This window comes from Dermacentor albipictus, chromosome 2, assembly GCF_038994185.2.
Source record: "Dermacentor albipictus isolate Rhodes 1998 colony chromosome 2, USDA_Dalb.pri_finalv2, whole genome shotgun sequence".
In the NCBI taxonomy this organism is placed as follows: Eukaryota; Metazoa; Arthropoda; class Arachnida; order Ixodida; family Ixodidae; genus Dermacentor; species Dermacentor albipictus.
Window position 1 is genome coordinate 39,372,280 of NC_091822.1, and position 19,895 is coordinate 39,392,174.

At 48.7% G+C, this 19,895-nt stretch overlaps 1 protein-coding gene across 1 annotated transcript in view; it reads left to right on the top strand.

The window, feature by feature from the left end:
• Positions 1–19,895, top strand: part of LOC135918258 (uncharacterized) — a 260,320-nt gene that overhangs the window by 123,879 nt on the left and 116,546 nt on the right. Inside the window, exon 6 of the mRNA XM_070533556.1 lies at positions 18,824–19,039. Coding sequence (XP_070389657.1) covers positions 18,824–19,039 — 216 coding nt within the window. The remainder of the gene's footprint in view (positions 1–18,823; positions 19,040–19,895) is intronic.

Consider the following 19,895-nt stretch of genomic DNA (forward strand, 5'->3'; position numbering starts at 1 on the left):
GGCAAAAAAGACGTTCCACGTCCGCCGCCAAGGTGGGGGCGCTGGCTAACACTCCCAGGGTTCTACTAGTACACATAAATACCCAAGAAAGTGGATGGGGAAACGCCGGCGCGGTAGCTCAATTGGTAGAGCATCGCACGCGACATGCGAAGGTTGTGGGTTCGGTTCCCACCTGCGGCAAGTTGTTTTTTCATCCACTTTAATTTCCATTAATTTATCATTACTTTATTTCATTTATTAAGCACATGCAATTTCCCCTGTGTTGTACTTGGTGTCAGTGTTTGTTGGCTTCTCATTATATGACTATATATATATATATATATATATATATATATATATATATATATATATATATATATATATATATATATATATATATATATTGTTGCTTCTTTGCCAAGTGCAGCGTATTCCCTTGTAAATAGACTTGTATATAGATTTCCTCTGCAGCTTCCTACGTAACATATCTGGTGGAGATGGACGTTCCCTGTACCTCGTCACGGAGCTTCGCAGTGGACGGTACGTCAAGCATTCCTTCATTGCTCCCGACGATGACAACTCGACTCACCCGCCTCCGAAACCTGCTGCCACTTCGACGACCTACATCACTCTCCCCGCTCCCTGTGATCATGGCGTATTCTCGGGCAAAGATGGGGAAGACCTCGAGGACTGGATCATCCTGTACGAACACATCAGTCGCAATAACCGGTGGGACCCTACTATATTGCTTGCCAACGTAGCCTTTTACCTCGGTGGTAGACCTCGAGGTTGGTCTCGAACGCACGAAGATTAGCTCACCAGTTGGGATTCGCTTAAACTAAACCTCCGAGACTTCTTCGGAAACCCATATGGTCACCAACTTGCCCCGCAGAAGCCGTTATCCAGCCGTGTGCAGACGTCAACGGAGCCCTACGTCACGTACATTCAGGACGTCTTGGCTCTGTGCCGCAAAGTTGAGGCGCATATGACCGAGTCCGACAAGGGTTTCCACATCCTCAAAGGCATTGCCGATTACGCCATCAACTTGCTCGTTTTCAACAACGTGGCGACGGTAGATGCAGTTATAAAATAGTGCCGCCACCTGGAGCTCGCTAAAAGCCGACGTACCGACCAGCAGTGTGCCCGTCTGCCCAACACCCCAGCGACATCTTCCTGTGCCGACGCTCCTCGTCACAACAACACTGGTGATGTTACCAGGATCATTTGGCGTGCGATCAACGCCGCCTATGCGGCTGCCTTCGACTCTAGCTCCTCCAACGCACCTGTAGTCACGGTTTCCCTGATGCAGGCAGTTGTCCGCCTGGAATTTGGAAACATGGGTCGTCACACCATCTGCTCGGCCCATCGCCCTGGTACCCACCCGGTTTTTTTTTTACTCCGCCCCGCCCCGCATCTCATTACCCACCAGGTTTCCGCGACCCATCTGAATGGCGCACTGCTGACAACAAACCCATTTGTTTTCACTGCCGTCGAATCAGGCACATTTCTCGGCACTGTCGCAGTCGCTGGAGTTCCCCGCCCGGTCTACTTATACTGCCTACTCTCGCCCTCCAGGTGGCCCGTCTCGTCCCTATACCACACGCACCGATAATGCCACCACTGATTCTCCTGCGCCGAACCACCCCTATTCACGTTCGCCTTCGCCCCAACGACGAGAATCTCGGTCTCCCAGCCCCGTAGCTAATTTTCGCCCACCACCCTTTTGACGCCGCTCCCTGCCGGAATACTAGACGATGCAGCGCCTCGAGGTGACGCTGCATTGCTTCTTACGCCGCCAAATCCTCTACTAACGTCGCCCAATCGTCTGAACATTCTCGACGTGCAAGTCGACGGTGTGTCTGTATCTGCTCTTATAGACACTGAGGCGCATTTGTCGGTAATGAGCGCTGACCTTCGTTACCAGCTGAAGTAAATAATCAAGCCCGCCACGACGCATGTGTTCGGTGTCCCAGATGGCAGAACAGCCCCAGTAATTGGCACGTGTGCCACCCGCCTCTCCTTCGCCGATCGCTCCACTATCGTGCTATTCACAGTCGTGGCCCACTGTCCCCACGACGTCATCCTTGGCTTAGACTTCCTCTCCGCACATTATGCTCTCATCGATTGTTCCGCCAGTGCTCTCCGCCTTTTCCCAGCTCTTCTGGATCCCGTTCAACCACACCTCAGACGCCTCAGTTCTGTCGACTTCACTCGCTTGCCACCTTCGGCACTGACTTACGCTCACTTAGTGTCATCCCCACCAGTGCCCGACGGTCGCTACATCACAGCACCTATGCGAGACGTCCTACTTGCACACGGGATCACAGTACCTCATACAGGTTTATCTATTGCGGCGAGTTGCGTTTGCCTGCCAATGGTCAATCTTGGCTTGACGACACAAATGCTGCCACGCGGTATGTCTCTGGCACAGCTTTGCTCATTCGAGGATAAAAACAAATTATGGGGTTTTACGTGCCAAAACCACTTTCCGATTATGAGGCACGCCGTAGTGGAGGACTCCGGAAATTTCTACCGACTGGGGTTCTTTAACGTGCCCCTAAATCTAAGCACACGGGTGTTTTCTCATTTCGCCCCCATCGAAATGCGGCCTCCGTGGCCAGGATTCGATCCCGCGACCTAGTATTCAGCAGCCCAACACCATTGCCACTAAGCAACCACGGCGTGACATTCGAGGATCGCTCAGTAGCATCTGTTGCAGTGAGGGGCGTAGCCAGGGGGGGGGGGGCTTATGGGGCTTCAGCCCCCCGCGAAATTTTTTCGCGCTGTCCATGCACCGCCGACCAAAGCAACCCCCGGCGCAGAAAATCATTTAGGATTTTGTGTAGAACGTATTTTTCATGCTCGAAATCCATCTCACCGCAAAAATTGCGAACTCGGGCTGGATTTCGCGGCAACGGCCATGCACCGGGAGTCACATAACGCAAGCAGCCCCATCCGAGCACTAAGTTTCGAGGACGTTTTGATGGCGAACGGGTTCGCCGTGGCATCTCGCGGAGGCTGCGGAATCTACACTCCATCATGGAATCTACGGAGCGCGTGGATGTCAATTTCGAAACATTATGGGTATGAAGTTCTCATAAACTTTTGATCTGAAAGGTACGTTAACATTTCCGAACGTGTGCTTTATATTTTCAATTGCGTAACTTTGTAAGTTTAATGTTCACATAAATATTTGACGCCGAACGTGCATTAACCTTCCCAAAGTCGCACATCGGGCCATACAACGAGATTGGCCAAATCAACGCACTATCAGGCAAGTTGACAAGGCCCGCAGCGAGGCCCCATGAGACGAAGCGTTGTGGTGGTTCATTCGAGCCGTCATGTCACATAAAAAATATCATTTTTTTTCACCTGCGCCAAAGCATCCAGTGAAGATACTAAAGCCATTCAAGGTAACTGCGTTCTTATTTTTTCTACCATGACTTCTAATCGCAAAGACCACGTTGAGCTTCTTCATTTTTGTTGTTCTCGCTCCCCTACCCGGGGGCTGCCAGAGCCAGCCAGAGCGCATGCGTTCTTCTCGTGTTGCCCCGACCACCGCGCGGCGCACTTCTGTGCGCCTTCGGTTTTCTCTGGCCGAGTGCATTTTCGCCTGGCAGAGTTTTTGGACGCTTTCTAGCTAGCAGACGAGAAAAAGAAACAATGGTCGCTCGCCGCCATCGATGTGGGGACTCGAGGGATTGCACCGCGTTCGCTTGAGCGCAACCTCTCCAGAAAGTCTTGTCTCGCCAGTGTAGTATACCGACAAGTATTCACATGGTTCTTGGTGAACCAAGCGTCCCGTGTTTTCTTCGATATTCCTTTAATCGCCACATTAGTTGCCCAAAGTAGGCATTCGATTGTCACCAACATACTTTCCTTTGCGTATTTTTTTTTTTCGTTACGGTTCCCCCGCCCCACAAAAGGAAAAATAGGTTGCGGCGCAGCGAATTGTCGCATGGTGAAAGTTCCATTTTGTTACTTCTTTTGCGGAAAGTAATGAACCATGGGACGTTTCAGCTGCCGGATGCTCATTATATTATTGCGATAGCAATTATATGGAGATTCTAGGCGCATTCCTGCCGTCGCCGTCGCCCTCATATTCCGCATAAAGTCTAAGGGCGATAACATCGTGACCGCGCGCCGCATGCTGTATGTGCGAGTGAAAGCGTGTGTATGTTGGGGGGCGGGGCATGGGTGAGCCGATGATGGCGGCTCAGTCTTGTGTGCGCAAAGAAGAAAAGCGGGGAGCAAGCGCGCCGCGCCTTCCATCGCGCGTGGTACATCGAGGGGAGTGGATGGAATTGGGGTGCGATCTAGGATTCTGTGAATCTGTGATTGCGCAACATGTTTATTTGCCTTGTTTGACCCATTATATACCACGACTTTTTCTTAGATACGTAGATTTATTGGAAACCTATACGTATGTTTAGATATCTGGTTGCGAAGTTTTGTGTATACGTGCAGTGAACTTTGTTTCCAGTGGCAATTTTTTGCCCTTTATCAAGCTGTATCTTAGCATTTGTATATTCCATTGTATCATCGCATTTCTAATGTACGAGGGTGAGCCAAATGAAAGTGAGCCTACCCACCCCGCGCAATGATGGTTCTGTTCATTTTCTGCAAGGCGTGCACGTAGCACGCAGGCATCTCTCATTTACAAAAGTGGCAGGCAGGTGTGAGTGTAAATGTTCTTTAATGCGCTCATAAATTTGGTTGAACATGGTTGCGTTACGTAATGGAAGCTCCAGAAGTTGAGCAGTGTGGTGCCGTGAGCTTTTTGACAGCTGATGGTGTTTCCCGAAAAGAAATTACTCATCGTATGGCTGCCGTGTAGATTGAACATTGCATTTCATTGGCCACTGTAAAGCGTTAGAACAAACGGTTCAAAGAAGGACGTGAAAGTTGCAAAGACGATCCCAGACTGGGACAAAGCCATCGTGCAATCACCCCTAACAAAATTTCAAAGCTTCATGAGCTGATGACACAAGAACGGAAGATAAGCATCGATGAACTGGCAGAGCGTGTGAACATCAGCCATGGTTCGGTTCACCGTCAATGTTGACGCCATAATTCATGAACATCGCGGTTATCGGCTCTTGTGTGCGCAATGGATGCCCAAGACTTTTAATCTCCGCCAGAATACGGAGAAGTTCGGCGCTGCCTTTACTCATCTGATCCGGTATCACAATAAGGGTGACGACTTCTTGTCTGCAAGTGTGATCGAGGACGAACCATGGTGCCACTACTACGAGCCTGAAACACGACGGCAAAGCTTACAATGGAAACACTTGAATTCACCCCCCCCCCCCCCCCCAAGGAAGCAAAGGTCACCATTTCCGCCTGAAGGGTGTTGTTGACTTTTTTTTGCCGATCGTCAGGGGCCATTACCGATAGAATTTACTGAATCTTGAGAGACTATCATTTGTTTACGATATTGTGAAACGCCGGATTGCCTGCGTGTCGCAGTTAAGAAGAAACTACGTGAAAAATTGACGAATGGGTTCATCTTGTTCCACGACAATGCTCATCTCCTAGTCGCTGATGTGGTTAATTTAAAACTGGCGAAGTTGAAGTGGGAAATGCTGCAATATCCGCCATACAACTCATATCTATCGCCTTGCGACCTCCACATTTTGGGGCAACCGAAAAAACAGCTCATGGGCACCAGATTCGTCTCGGACGATGACGGGAAAGTCAGTTGCAGACGTTTTGAAGCAGCAACCCAAGGAGCTTTATGAGACGGGAATTACGCGACTCGTTGGTCAATGAGAGAAATGTCTAAATATCTAAATGCTCATGGAGGCTACTTTAAATAAAGTACCCCGTTTCTCATATATTTGCATTGGCTCACTTTCATTTGATTCGCCCTCGTATACTCTGCAGAACTCCTGCTTCTGATACGTGCTCTCCGCTGCCAGTATAATTTCGGTGCACTTACTCACGATACACGACCGGTGATAGATGTTTCTGCCTAATACATTGAAACAAATGACAGCGTCATTGGGATTTTTTACTGGCCGTTGTATATGTACAAGGCTGTAAACAAGGACCAAGTTTCATTAACATATTATTCCTCAGCTTGTTCATTTCATGGCCTTTACATTTTTCATATCAGCGACATGCACTGCTTTGCTGATTTCGAACTGATGCAGTTCTAAAGTTCATGTGATATTTTCTTTAATATTAAATCGACAAAAACATGGAAGCATTGACATCAGTTACGTTGGGCACGATTTCTGGCGCATACGAATACCATACTTTATGAAAAAATACGTATTTTACTTGTATTGACAGTGCGTAGCGTTCAATAATTTGTTTGCAGCATCTTTGGCAATGACAATAAGGTTATTATTCATGTATTTGATCCCTAGGCAAATTATTTAAGAGGAAGCTTAGCTTGGGTGCAACTCCGACGGGGCCTATTTATATACATGTAAAACGCAGAAACGCTTTTCTGAGATAACTCCTGAATCGCTTTTAATGAAATTTGTTGCATTTGAGAGAGTAAGTTAAATTCTAGTGTCTGTTGCAAGCGGAATTTCGATTTAGGGCCGGAACATTGTTTAAAATATTTCGAAAAATTTGAAACTTTGAAAAAACATCGGACGAAGTTTACAAATTAAGAGCTCTGCATCAAGAACAAAAATTGCGGTTCTGTACACGGCACCCACTACACCAATCAAAGCGGACAAATTGGATATGTCTATTTGTATCTTACATGAATTGGTTATGTTATGTACAAGGGTTCTGCAAGAGTCGTATTTCCATAATACTTAATTTTTTGGGACTCATGTGTAACATATCAATTTTGTCCGCTGTAGACGTACTATTATGTGCAATTCACGGAATTGCGATATCAATTTTCATCGCTGATTTACAGATATATAAACTTAATTGTTCCGTTTTCTTATACTTTTCGATTTGTGTCACTTTTCAATAAAGTATTGACGACATAAATCGAAAATTCGAAACAAACAGGCACTAGAATGTAAGTTTTTCTTTTAAATGCAACAAATATAATCAAATTTGGTGCAGTGGTTGCCGAGAAAAACGAATTTTCCTTCTACGTGTATTCAGATAGGAGCATCCGACCTAATTTTTCCTCTTAGGAGGAGGCCGAGCTGCAATGTGAGCCCCCCCCCCCCCCCCCGAACGAAATTTCAGGCTACGCCACTGTTTGCAGTAGACTACAATTCAGCCGATCCTCCTCTACCATCACAGTCGGCAATTTGTACGATCGCCGACTTACACAAAATGATTGCTCCTGACATGCCGTCCGAGCAAGCTTGTGAGCTCTACCATGTTCTGTTTTCCTAACACGATTTTTTTTTTATTTTAACGATCGTCTTTTGGCCCAAACTACAGCTGTTAAACACCGCATTAATACCGGCGGTGCCTCTCCTATTCATCGCCGCCCGTATCGAGTGTCACCGGCAGAGCGTCAAGTTATTCACGCCGAAGTTGGCAAAATGCTTCCCAAGAACATTATTGAGCCGTCGTGAAGTTCATGGGGCGTCGCCTGTAGTACGGGCAAAAAAGGATGGCTCATGGCGTTTTTGCGTGGATTATCGGCACCTTAACAGAGTTACCAAAAAGGACGTGTATCCCCTACCTCGGATTGACGACGCCCTTGACTGCCTCCACGGTGCTCGCTACTTCTCTATTGACCTTCGCTCCGGCTACTGGCTGATTGCCGTGGACGATCTCGACCGCGAGAAGATTGCTTTGGTAATACCAGGCGGTCTTCACCAATTTAAGGTGATGCTGTTCGGTCTATGTAACGCTCCTGCCACTTTTGAACACATGATGGACTCCCTTTTTTACGGTTTCAAATGGTCTACGTGCCTGTGCTACTTCAGTAAAACTTCGTTTGGGCCAAGTTGGTACATAATTCTGAAGTTAACGTTATAGCGCAAACACCTAAGACGAATCACAAAAGGAAGACACGACACACACTGGCGCTAACAACTTTATTTCTTCGTCGTCGATGCATATATATACCTAGACCACACAACCGCGCAGGCGCAGATAATACATTACTGATATCTGCCAACTTATCGCATACGCAAACTTAGGAATTCGAATTCTCATGGGTGCAGGGACAAAGATGTGTCACTGGTGCAATCACTTCCTTCTATTCGTATGTGGTAGGCCTCTAAGGCAAGTCGCGCATGCTCATTCTTGCTTTTGCCAAGAATTGTGTGTGTCGTGTCTTCCGTCTGTGGTTCGTCTTAGGTTTTTGCGCTGTAACGTTACGTTGAGAACTGTGCTACTTGGACGACGTTATAACATTTTCTCCAACTTTCGCTACGTACCTCGAGCGCCTCTCAGCAGTCCTGGACGTTTTTCGTCGAGCCGGTTTGCAACACAATGCATCGAAGTGCCAATTCGGCCGTCACCACATTACCGTCCTTGGGCATCTTGTTGACGCGAACGAAGTGCGGCCGGACGCAGGCAAGATCCATGCTGTTACGCACTTCCCTGTTCCCAAGTGTGTCAAGGATGTGCGCAGCTTCATCGAAATTTGCTCGTACTTCCGCCGTTTCGGGAAAATGTTCGCGGCCATAGCACTACCACTAACCGAGCTTTTGAAGAAAGGCGCCCCTTTCCAGTGGGGCAATAACGAGGCCTTTGTATTCTCGCATCTTATCGACCTTCTCACAACGCCTCCCGCTCTGGCCCATTTCGATCCTTCTGGACCTACCGAAGTCCGTACTGATGCCAGCGGTCATGAAATTGGCGCAGTACTGGCACAACGCCAGCGCTGCAATGACCGTGTTATCGCTTACGCCAGCAGGCTCCTCTCACCCTCGGAACGCAACTGTTCCATCACTGAGCGTGAGTGTCTGGCCCTAGTTTGGGCGGGGGCCAAGTTGCGTCCATACTTATATGGCCGACCCTTTTCCGCTGTCACATACCATCACTGATTTAACTGGTTATGCTCACTGAAAGATCATAGAGGGAGACCAAGAATATTCCTATGTTGTCACCTACAAATCTGGCCAAATACACAAGGATGCTGACTGCCTGTCTCGTTACCCGGTAGACGAGACTGACGACGCTGACAGTAGTGCCGCCAACGGCATTTTCTCTGTGTCTGCCTTCGCTAACATCGCCGATGAGCAGTACCGAGACCTACCGCTGCTAGCACTCATCGAGCGTCTGCGCTCTACACCTACCGACGCATCCGTTCACCGCTATGATCTCCAGGGCGGCATTCTGTACCGAAGGAACTTCCTCCCTGACGGATCTGATCTTCTTCTTGTCGTGCCAAAACATCTACGACAGACAGTGCTCTTTGAGATGCATGACGCACCCACTGCAGAACATCTTGGTGGGACCGGCACGAACGACCGCGTCCGCCGCCCCTTCTATTGACCTGGTCTCGCTCGCTCCGCCCGACGCTATGTTGCTGCTTGTGATCCCTGCCAGCGTCGGAAACACCTCAGGTGCTGCCTGTCGGTCATCTTCAGCCGATCACCGTCCCTGTGGAACCGTTCTTTCCTGTTGGATTAGACCTCCTCGGTCCTTTTGCCACGTCCGCCTCTGGGAACAAATCGGTAGCCGTCGCAACTGACCACGCCACCCGATACGCTATTATCACGCGGGCTCTCCCTAGCAGTTGCACCACTGACGTCGCGCACCTTCTTTTCCGTGGCATTATCTTACTTCATGGGGCCCCGCGACAGCTGCTTACTGACCGTGGTCGTAACTTCCTCTCGATAGTTATCGCTGACATTGTGCGTTCCTGCTCCACTCAACACAAGCTGAATACCTTATACCATCCTCAAACTAATGGCCTGACAGAGCGATTGAACGGTACTTTTACCGATATGCTATCCAAATACGCTTCCAAAAACCACCGCCACAGGGACATTGCCCTTCCTTACGTCACATTTGCGTATAATTTTTCCGGGCACCACACCGCCGGAGTTGCCCCTTTTTATCTACTCTACGGTCGCGAACCGACCATGCCCCTTGACACGGCACTTCCTCCTGCTGCGATCTCAACAAGCGAGTATGCGCGGTACGCCATCGCCCTCGCCGACCATGCACGCCAACTTGTCAGTGCTCGACTGATGGTCTCGCAAACCACTCAGCAGCGTCAGTATATCGCCCGCCACGGTGACGTACAGTTTTCGCCTAGTGCGCCCGTGCTCCTGCTGTCGCCCTCTCGTCACGTCGAACTTTCAGTGAAGCTCATTTCGCAATACACAGGGCCCTACCACGTGTTTCGCCAGGTGACGCCTGTGGCGTACGAAATTGCACCTGTGAGTTCAACCTCTTCCTCTAATGTGGCATCTAGTGATGTCGTGCAAGTCAGTAGGCTCAAGCCCTACTACACTGCTCCCGAGTCCGGCCTTTAGTGGCTCCGGGAGTGCGCTTTTGACGTCGGGCGTTGTGCTACGGAACAGTATTTGCAACGACGAAGAGGCGAGCAGAGAGAAGACGACGATGACGATTGGAGGCTAGCGCGGGTTGTTGCCTCTTGGCCACGTGCGGCGTTTTCCCTTGTAAATATACTTGTATATAGCTTTTCGTTTGCATCTTTCTGCGTGGTGTACATATATATATATATATATATATATATATATATATATATATATATATATATATATTGCAAGGAAGATAACGAACGTGCACAGTGGTTCAGCAGCATCGGCAGCATCAAGCGCGCAGCAGAAGCTCGAGCACGGGGACTGTGCTCGGTGCATCGTAGAACCGGTGGTCGCTACGAATTCCAATAAACCTCCTTTACAAGTGGTGGAGGTGCGGGGTACAGGCTGCTGGAAGCGACGCACGGGCACAGTGCGAGGGGCCATTGCAGCAACCGTAGCATAAGTGACTGGTGTAGCCACGACATCCTGCTGGTGAACAGCCAGCAGCGCTTGCGCGACCTCCTCATGGATCACGTTACGGATATGAAACGGCAAAGTGCTGGCAGACTTTTGAGTGACGGACACCAGAGATAGCTGTCGTGCGACTTCATCGCGGACGAAATCTTTGATTTGCGTTATCAGGGAGGCTTGTTCTGGGCCGGTGGTAAGGCTGTAGAGTGATGCCGCATTTGGTGTGGGATGTCACCTTGTCAGAGCTCGCTGCTTACGCAATTCATCAAAGGTCTGGCACAAGCTGATGACGTCGCCAACTGTGCGCGGGTCCTTGGCCAGAAGCATTTAGAAAGCGTCATCGTCGATTCCCTTCATGACGTGCTTGATCTTTTCCGCTTCCGTCATGGCAGCGTTCACGCACCTGCACAAATCGAGAACGTCTTCTATATAGCTGGTGAATGTCTCACCTGTGTCCTGTACGCGTGTACGCAAACGCTGCTCGGCTCGGAGTTTCCTGACGGCGGGTCGGTCAAATACTTCGGTAATCGAAGTCTTGAACACCGACCACGTTTGGATATCCCTTTCATGATTTCTGAACCAGAGAATGGCCACGCCCGCGAGGTAGAATGAGACGTAAGCCAGCTTGTCCGAGTCATTCCATTTGTTGTGGACGCTCACCCGTTCGTAGGACGACAGCCACTCTTCAACGTCGTTGTCGTCGGTTCCGCTGAAGATGGGAGGCTCCCGCTGGCGAACGGTGTCAGCGCAAGCTGACACCGTTCGTCCGAGAACGGAGGTCCGAGAACGGAGGTCCAGGATGGTAGAGTGGAACCTTACCCTCTGCCATGCCGGACGCCGACCAGCAGACTCTGCCATCGCCACCCGTCCCTTGCGCTGGCACCGTTCGCCAGCGGGAGCCTCCCAGTATCGACTAAGGCGGTCGCCTTAGTCGATACCGGTGCCGCTATTTCAGTTATGGATGCCAGGTTTTGCCGTTCGCTTCGTAAAGTGATGACGTCTCTGTCTGGATTGTCGCTCCGAACGGCGAGTTCTCAACCCATTCACCCTACCACTTCTTGTACTGCCCGTGTGATCATACAGGACGTTTTGTACACGATTGAATTCATAGTTCATTCATCGTGCTCCCAAACCGTTATTCTAGGATGGGATTTTCGGTCATGCCACAATGCCATCATCAATTGCGCTCGGGCTTAGATTGAACTTTTCCACCTTGGTGACCAGGCCTCGGTCGATGCTCATCCTGCCGTTAAAATTGGCGCGAAAGAAGACACCTGTTTGCCCCCGTGCTCGTCAGCATTCGTACCAGTCTTCTGTGTTACCATATCCGATGGGACGGTCTTCTTCGTGCCCTCTCATCACTTTATTACCCGAAAAGCACTTCCTTTGCCCTTTGCAGCTCTTGACCTTGCCGGCGGTGTGAGCACGGTGCCCATTTACAATCATCTTTCATCGCCGCTATCACTGCTTCGCCGCGAATGCCTTGGTTGCGTCGAGTCGGTCGATTCAACACGAATTGTATCCGTCCTCGACGAAGTGTCTTCTACTGCCGCCCATGAACTGAGTGCCCTCTCCGTACCAGACTCAACATCGACTGGAGTGTTCAGCCCATTCATCGCCGAAGATCTGACGCCTTCGCAGCGATCTCAACTTGTCGCAGTCCTTCAGCACTTCCGCCTTTCTTTCGACGTTGCGCAAACCTCTCTTGGCCGTGCATCGACAGTCAAGCACTACATCGACACTGGCGCTCACTCATCCCTGCGACAAAGACCATATCGCGTGTCCGCTACGGAACGCCGCGTCATTGCAGACCAGGTCGATGACATGCTCCGTCGAGGCGTCATTCAACCTTCCCAAAGCCCATGGGCCTCTCCCGTGGTCCTCGTCACAAAGAAAGACGGTTCCATCCGCTTCTGTGTTGACTTTCAGTGGTTGAACAAGATCACGCTGAAGGACGTCTACCCATTACCACGCATCGATGATGCTCTGGACTGTTTGCAGGGAGCCGAGTTCTTTTCTTCGCTGGATTTGCGGTCAGGCTACTGGCAGGTTCCGATGGCAGAGGCCGATCACCCGAAAACTGCTTTTGTTACACCAGACAGCTTGTATGAATTCACCGTCATGCCTTTCGGACTTTGCAACGCACCTGCTACGTTCGAAAGAATGATGGATAATGTTCTGCGTGGCCTCAAATGGAAAGTATGTCTTTGCTATCTTGACGACATTGTGGTGTTCGCCTCTGATTTCCCAACACACCTGCTCCGCCTCCAGCACCTACTCACTTGCTTGACCAACGCCGGGTTGCAACTTAACTTGAAGAAGTGTAGATTTGCTGTTCGTCAGTTAACAATTTTAGGCCATGTCGTGTCAAAGGAGGGCATTCGCCCGTATCCCGAGAAGCTACGTGCTGTTACTGCGTTCCCAAAACGTACTATTATGAAAGAGCTACGCAGTTTTATCGGCTTCTGCTCTTACTTCCGACGATTCATTCGAAACTTTGCGTCAATTATATCACCTCTCACGCAGCTCCTTGGTGGCGCTAGAGATCTCTCATCATGGTCTCCAGAGTGTGACGACGCCTTCACAACCTTGCGCCGTCTTCTCACGACGCCACCCATTCTTCGCCATTTTGACCCACAAGCGCCAACCGAAATCCATACCGATGCAAGCGGTGTAGGCCTTGGCGCTGTGTTGGCACAGCGTCAGCCTGGCCACGCAGAATACGTCGTCGCATACGCGAGTCGGGTGTTAACCAAGATGGAGACCAATTACAGCGTTACAGAAAAGGAGTGTTTGGCCATTGTGTGGGCGCTTGGCAAGTTTCGCCCATATTTATACGGCCGATCTTTTGACGTAGTGACCGACCACCACGCACTATATTGGCTGTCGACGCTCAAAGATCCATCGGGCCGCTTTGCCCGCTGGGCATTGCGAATCCAAGAATACGACATTCGCGTGGTGTAACGTTCCGGGTGAAAGCACTCCGACGCTGACGCACCTACCCAATCACCGCTTCCCCCGAAGGCCAGTCACGACTCCCCCTGCGATTTCACATTATCCTCTCTGGACGTTGACACTATCGCTGTTGCACAGCGTAATGATCCCTCGACTGCATCTCTGATCGACCTTCTGTCGGATACTTCGAAAGTTCCAGCGTCACGTACGCTTTGGCGCCAAGTGTGCCTCATTTTGCGATTCGCGACCAGCTGCTGTATCGACGCAACTACGCCCCAGAGGGACGCACCTGGTTGCTCGTCATTCCGAGAATCTTGCGAGCAGAGCTCTGCTCCTCGTTCCACGTCGACCCTCAGTGTAGCCATGCGGGAGTCTTCAAGACCTACGAAAGACTTCGACACCGCTATTACTGCCTGGGAATGTATAATTTCGTTCGAACATTCGTCCGCTCTTGTCATGATTGCCAATGCCGGAAAGCGGCTCCGCACAACTCCGCCGGTGAACTCCAGCCTTTACAATGCCCATCCCGACCCTTTGATCGCGTGGGCATAGATCTCTACGGGCCGCTTCCGTTGACTCCTACCGGCAACAGGTGGATAATCGTTGCGGTAGACCACTTAACCCGTTATTCGGAGACCGCTGCTCTACCAAATGCTACAGCGCAGGAGGTCGCCAATTTCACACTTCACCGTTTTCTCCTTCGTCATGGCGGTCCACGTGAACTTTTAAGTGACAGAGGCCGCGCCTTCTTATCTGAAGTCATCGAACAACTGCTTGCTTAATGCGCTATTGTTCGTCGTAAATGCACTGCTTATCACCCACAGACTAACGGTACCACGGAACGCTTTAATAGAACTCTTGGTGACATGCTCGCCATGTATGTTTCACCTGATCACTCTAATTGGGACCTCGTTCTTCCGTTTGTCACCTATGCCTTCAAAACCGCGACTCAGGCCACTACCGGATTATCACCCTTTTACCTTCTTTACGGCCGTCATCCTTCGCACACAATCGACACCATTCTGCCCTACCAGTCAGACCCTTCTGAATGCCTGCCGATTTCGGAAGCCACCAGACACGCCGATGAATGTCGCCAGCTGGCCCGTCGATTCACCTCGGACGACCAGAACCGTCAAAAAGCCGTTCACGATGCCCAGAACTCGACTCCCACTTTTCTCCCGGGCGCTCTCGTCTGGTTGTTAGTGCCCCACCGCACGCCTGGGCTAGCTTCAAAACTCCTTCCGAAGTACGACGGGCCATACCGCGTTCTCGAGAGAACATCACCCGTGAATTACCTGATTGAGCCGCTAACGCCGGCGTCCGACATGCGACGTCGTAGCCGCGAAGTCATTCATGTTCAGCGTCTCAAGCCGTATCACCAGTCTACCGCCCTTCCAGAAAACTAAGTCACCAGGATGGCTCTTTTATTTCCGCGGGGCCATTGTAAGGAAGATGAGGAACGTGCACACTGGGTCAGCAGCATCGGCAGCATCAAGCGCGCAGCAGCAGCTCGAGCTCGGGGACTGTGCTCGGTGCATCGTAGAACCGGCGGTCGCTACGAAACCCAATAAACCTACTTTTTAATATATATATATATATATATATATATATATATATATATATATGTATATATATATATGTAATGATATCGTAAGAAGCCAACAAACCACGATTGATAAAAACCAGACCCCTCGGTTAAGCCCCTTTTCGACTATTACATAACGAGGGTCTCAAATCCGGCTAAATTGATGCCTTCAGGTAGCATGTGTGGGTTTATTTACCAGTTGCCTTCTCCCTAAAAGATCACGTTCTCGTGACGCCTGCGGCAAAAAGGACGTTCCACGTCCGCCGCCAAGGTCAGTGAGTGGTGGCGCTGGCTAACACTCTAAGGGTTCTACTAGAAAACGTAAATACCCAAGAAAGTGGATGAGTGAACAGCGCCGCGTTAGCTCAAGTGGTGTAGCATCGCACGCGAAATGCGAAGGTTGTGGGTTCGGTTCCCACCTGGGGCAAGTTGTTTCTTCATCCACTTTAATTTCCAATGATTTATCGTTTCATTATTTCATTTAGTAAGCACAAGTAATTTCCCCCTATGTTGTCGTTGGTGTCAGTGTTTGTTGGCTTCTTATGATATGATTAATAAAATCGGGCCCCTCGGTTAACCCCCTTTCTTCTCGTTTGTGTGTATATATATATATATGCACAGTTAACGCGACTTATATATATTAATTGCTTAACGTCACAGTTTGCACGTACAATACTGGCTAATTCAATTATTCTTTCACCGGCTACTGCACAAGAAGTCACAAATTTCATTTCCAGAATTAAAAACAGCGTTGCCGCCGGGTTGGACGGCCTGAGTGCGGTCCCTATTAAGCATGTGGCGTCTGTTATAGCCTTACCGCTGACATTCATAATTAATCAAATGTTAGAGACTGGTATATTTCCCTGTGACCTTAAACTAGCACGTATAACCCCTGTTCACAAAGGTGGAGCCGTCAGTGATATAGCAAACTACCGACCAATATCTGTTCTGCCCATCTTGTCCAAAGTTTTTGCGAATGTCATTCATACACAGCTCGAAAACTTTCTCACTAAATACCGCGTTGTGAATGATTCACAATACGGCTTCCAGAAAGGGAAATCTACCGAAATGGCGCTATTACTAATCAAGAATGAAATTCTTAGCAACATAGAAAACATACTTTTTAATGTGGGAATGTTCATTGATTTAAAAAAAGCATTTGATTGTGTAAACCATAATATTCTGCTACTGCATGACTACGGCATACGTGGCGTCGCCCATGATCTCGTAAAGAACTATCTTTACAATAGAAAGCAGTGTGTGAAAGTCGATGGCTTGTCATCACCGACTACTGTGGTAAAACATGGAGTGCCTCAGGGGTCGATTCTAGGGCCCTTATTGTGTATACTTTATATCAATGACTTATGTGATGTGCCTAATTCTCCCAAACTGGTCATGTATGCTGATGATACTAATATTTTCTTTTCCGCATCAACCTTAGCCCACCTAAACACAACAATAAACTATTACCTAATTAACCTTGAACAGTGGCTGAACTCTAACAAATTAACCTTAAATATTAAAAAAAACTAAATATATTATTTTTAAACCTCTCAACAAACAAAGCGATTTCGAACTGACCCTAGACTTTCAAGGAATGGCCTTACAACGCGTTGCATCTGAAAAGTTTTGGGGGGTTTGGTTCGAAGAAACAATGTCTTGGAACATGCACGTTGCTAAGCTCACGATTGAATTAGGCAAAGCAGTTGGTTGCCTCTACAGACTGAGGGAACTAATTCCAATTAGACTAAAGAATGCAATATATTATGCTAATTTTTACTCACGTCTTTCATATTGCACTTTAGTTTGGGGCACTACAACAACCACCAACTATAACAAACTGGAGCGCCTCCAAAAGAAGGTATTAAGAATCTTTGAGAACTTTAATGAACACCCCAGCCTATTACCCACTGGTCCCCTGTTCATTAAACATAATATGCTTAAAGCGCCTAAGTTATATGACTATAAACTATCTCTCTATATGTACAAAAATAAACTCCCACACTATACAGGACATTCCCCGTATGACTACAGCATACGTAACAGGGTAATACCAGTGCCGCGTACACGTACAAATTGCGGTAGATCTAGGCTGGATTACTGCATACCAACACTATACAACCTCTTAAAAAATCACATTAATTTCAGTGCCCCATTCGACACGTTTAAATCGGAGGTGCGTGATTACCTGATGAAGCAATGAACTTTTTCTCTTTTCCCCCGGCTGCTACATTTCCTGCACTGTTTGTGCATTGTGTGATGGTGTCCACCTTGTATGCTGCATCTGTATGAAATAAGTTCATTTCTTCTTCTTCATAATGTCTGTATATGTATGCGACCCGCCGTGGTGGCTCAGTGGCTATGGTGTTGGGCTGCTGAGCACGAGGTCGCGGGATCGAATCCCGGCCACGGCGGCCGCATTTCGATGGGGGCGAAATGCGAAAACACTCATGTGCTTAGATTTAGGTGCACGTTAAAGAACCGCAGGTGGCTAAAATTTTCGGAGTCCTCCACTACGGCGTGCCTCATAATCAGAAAGTGGTTTTGGCACGTAAAACCGCAAACATTATTATTATCTGTATGCTGCATCTGTATGCTGCAATGTCATAATCTGTATGCTGCATCTGTATGAAACAATTTTATTTCTTCTTCATAATGTCTGTATGTATTTACAATTGTTCGAATTTGTGAAATACACTGGCTGCTGCTCTCTGTAGGCCCCCAGGCCCCGTCAAGCTGTCTGCGACAGCTTTTTGCCTGGGGGCCCCCAACTAGTGTGTTGGAAATAAAGTGGATTCTGATATGTATGTATATATATATATATGTATATATATATATATATATATATATATATATATATATATATATATATATATATATATATATATATATATATATATGCGTGTGTGTGTGTGTGCGTTTAAAAGTGCAAATGGAAAGAGAGGGACTCGTTTTTTGTTAGTGGGGGTGGTCATCATCGGTGCTGAAACTTGATTTCACAATAGGGTCCTCATGGACACCCGCCTGTTCGTCAAGGTGTAGAGGGCACCCTCCACGTCGGGACGGGGAGACGTAGGTTGCCCGCCGCTTCGCAAGCCTTCTGCACAGCAGCCCAAAGTTGGTCTTGTGGCTCGCTTCTCCTAAGAGCGTCGTCCCACTTGTCCTCCAGATAGGAGGCCTGCGTCGCGCATCACCCACATCAAGTCTCGCAAGTTCACATTCGCGACTATATATTGCCAGAAAGCAATGAGGACAAGGAAAGCACAGGCCTAATTACAATTGCTTGAAATTGAAAAAAAGAATAGTGAAGAGAAATGAAAGGCGGACGAAAATGTGTGCGGCGGGGGATAGGTAGGTTTGCATCCACCATGCAAACCAATATTAAATGTAAGCGTGAAGACCTGTTAACGGCGTGTGCAGCTGTTCCCCGTTCTCGCTTTGTACCCTGCAGATATCGACGACAGGGACGACGGCGCCGGTGGCGGTGGCGGCGCCAAGGAAGAAATCACAGATGTACCGTATCCGGGCACCATCTATTCCAAGCCAAGCGTTCCTAAGCCTGTGGCATCCCGACCCTCAACACCAGGACCCGCAACCGCTCCTCCTGTGTCCACAGCTGCCCCGTCAAGACCAACACCGCCCATCTCGTCAACCCTGCCACCAACAGGTACGTCTCAAAGGAAGACTTATCGAGGTGACAGCCCGAATTTCGTGTTCTTGCCGCCTGTGATAAATAACTTGAAATCAAATACCCCACTGCCTTTATTTACTAGCTCGACCATTTTGCTGCTGAGGCCTTTATTTGTCAACGCACCCGCCTTGATGTTCAGGCTGAACCCACAAGCGCTTATCTAAGTACACTAGCGTTTCCGTATGGGATTTCAATGCGCAGAAGGAAATACAAGATAGATTTTCAAAGCTCAGATGTTTTGGTGCGCTTTGGTGCATTAATTACAGTCGATGAATGGCTCAGCCATCGAGACTTAAGTAAGCTTGTGAAGTGGAGCGCAGCCGGACTCCAGCGTTCGCTGTCTTAATTGTGGCCCTCTTTCACTCAGCCGGCTGAGTCACAGGACCATGCACGTGTCCAGAAGGGTGTGCTAGATGGCGTAACAGCGGTTTCCGAACGTGGCATCATATTAAGGAGAGGGGACTGATATTACTGATATTATTATTTTCCGGCAAATAATTAACAATACCCTTGAACGCCTCTTTCCTCTTTTTTCTGAACTCTAGTGGGAAGCTGCCTGCCGCAGTATTTACGCGGAGAAATCATACGCTGTATTTATGGGAAAAATTATAGATGCGCATAGCGTGTGCTTTCCCTCAGCAACCAGAGAACAGCCCCAAAGTGCACAAGAACCATCAATTGCATATAAAACAATAAATATAAGGAATGTCAGTTTGGGCAGTTTAACCAACCCTTATATGTAGCTTTCATTGATTACGAGAAAGCGTTTGATTCAGTCGAAACCTCAGCAGTCATGGAGGCATTACGGAATCAGGGTGTAGATGAGCCATAT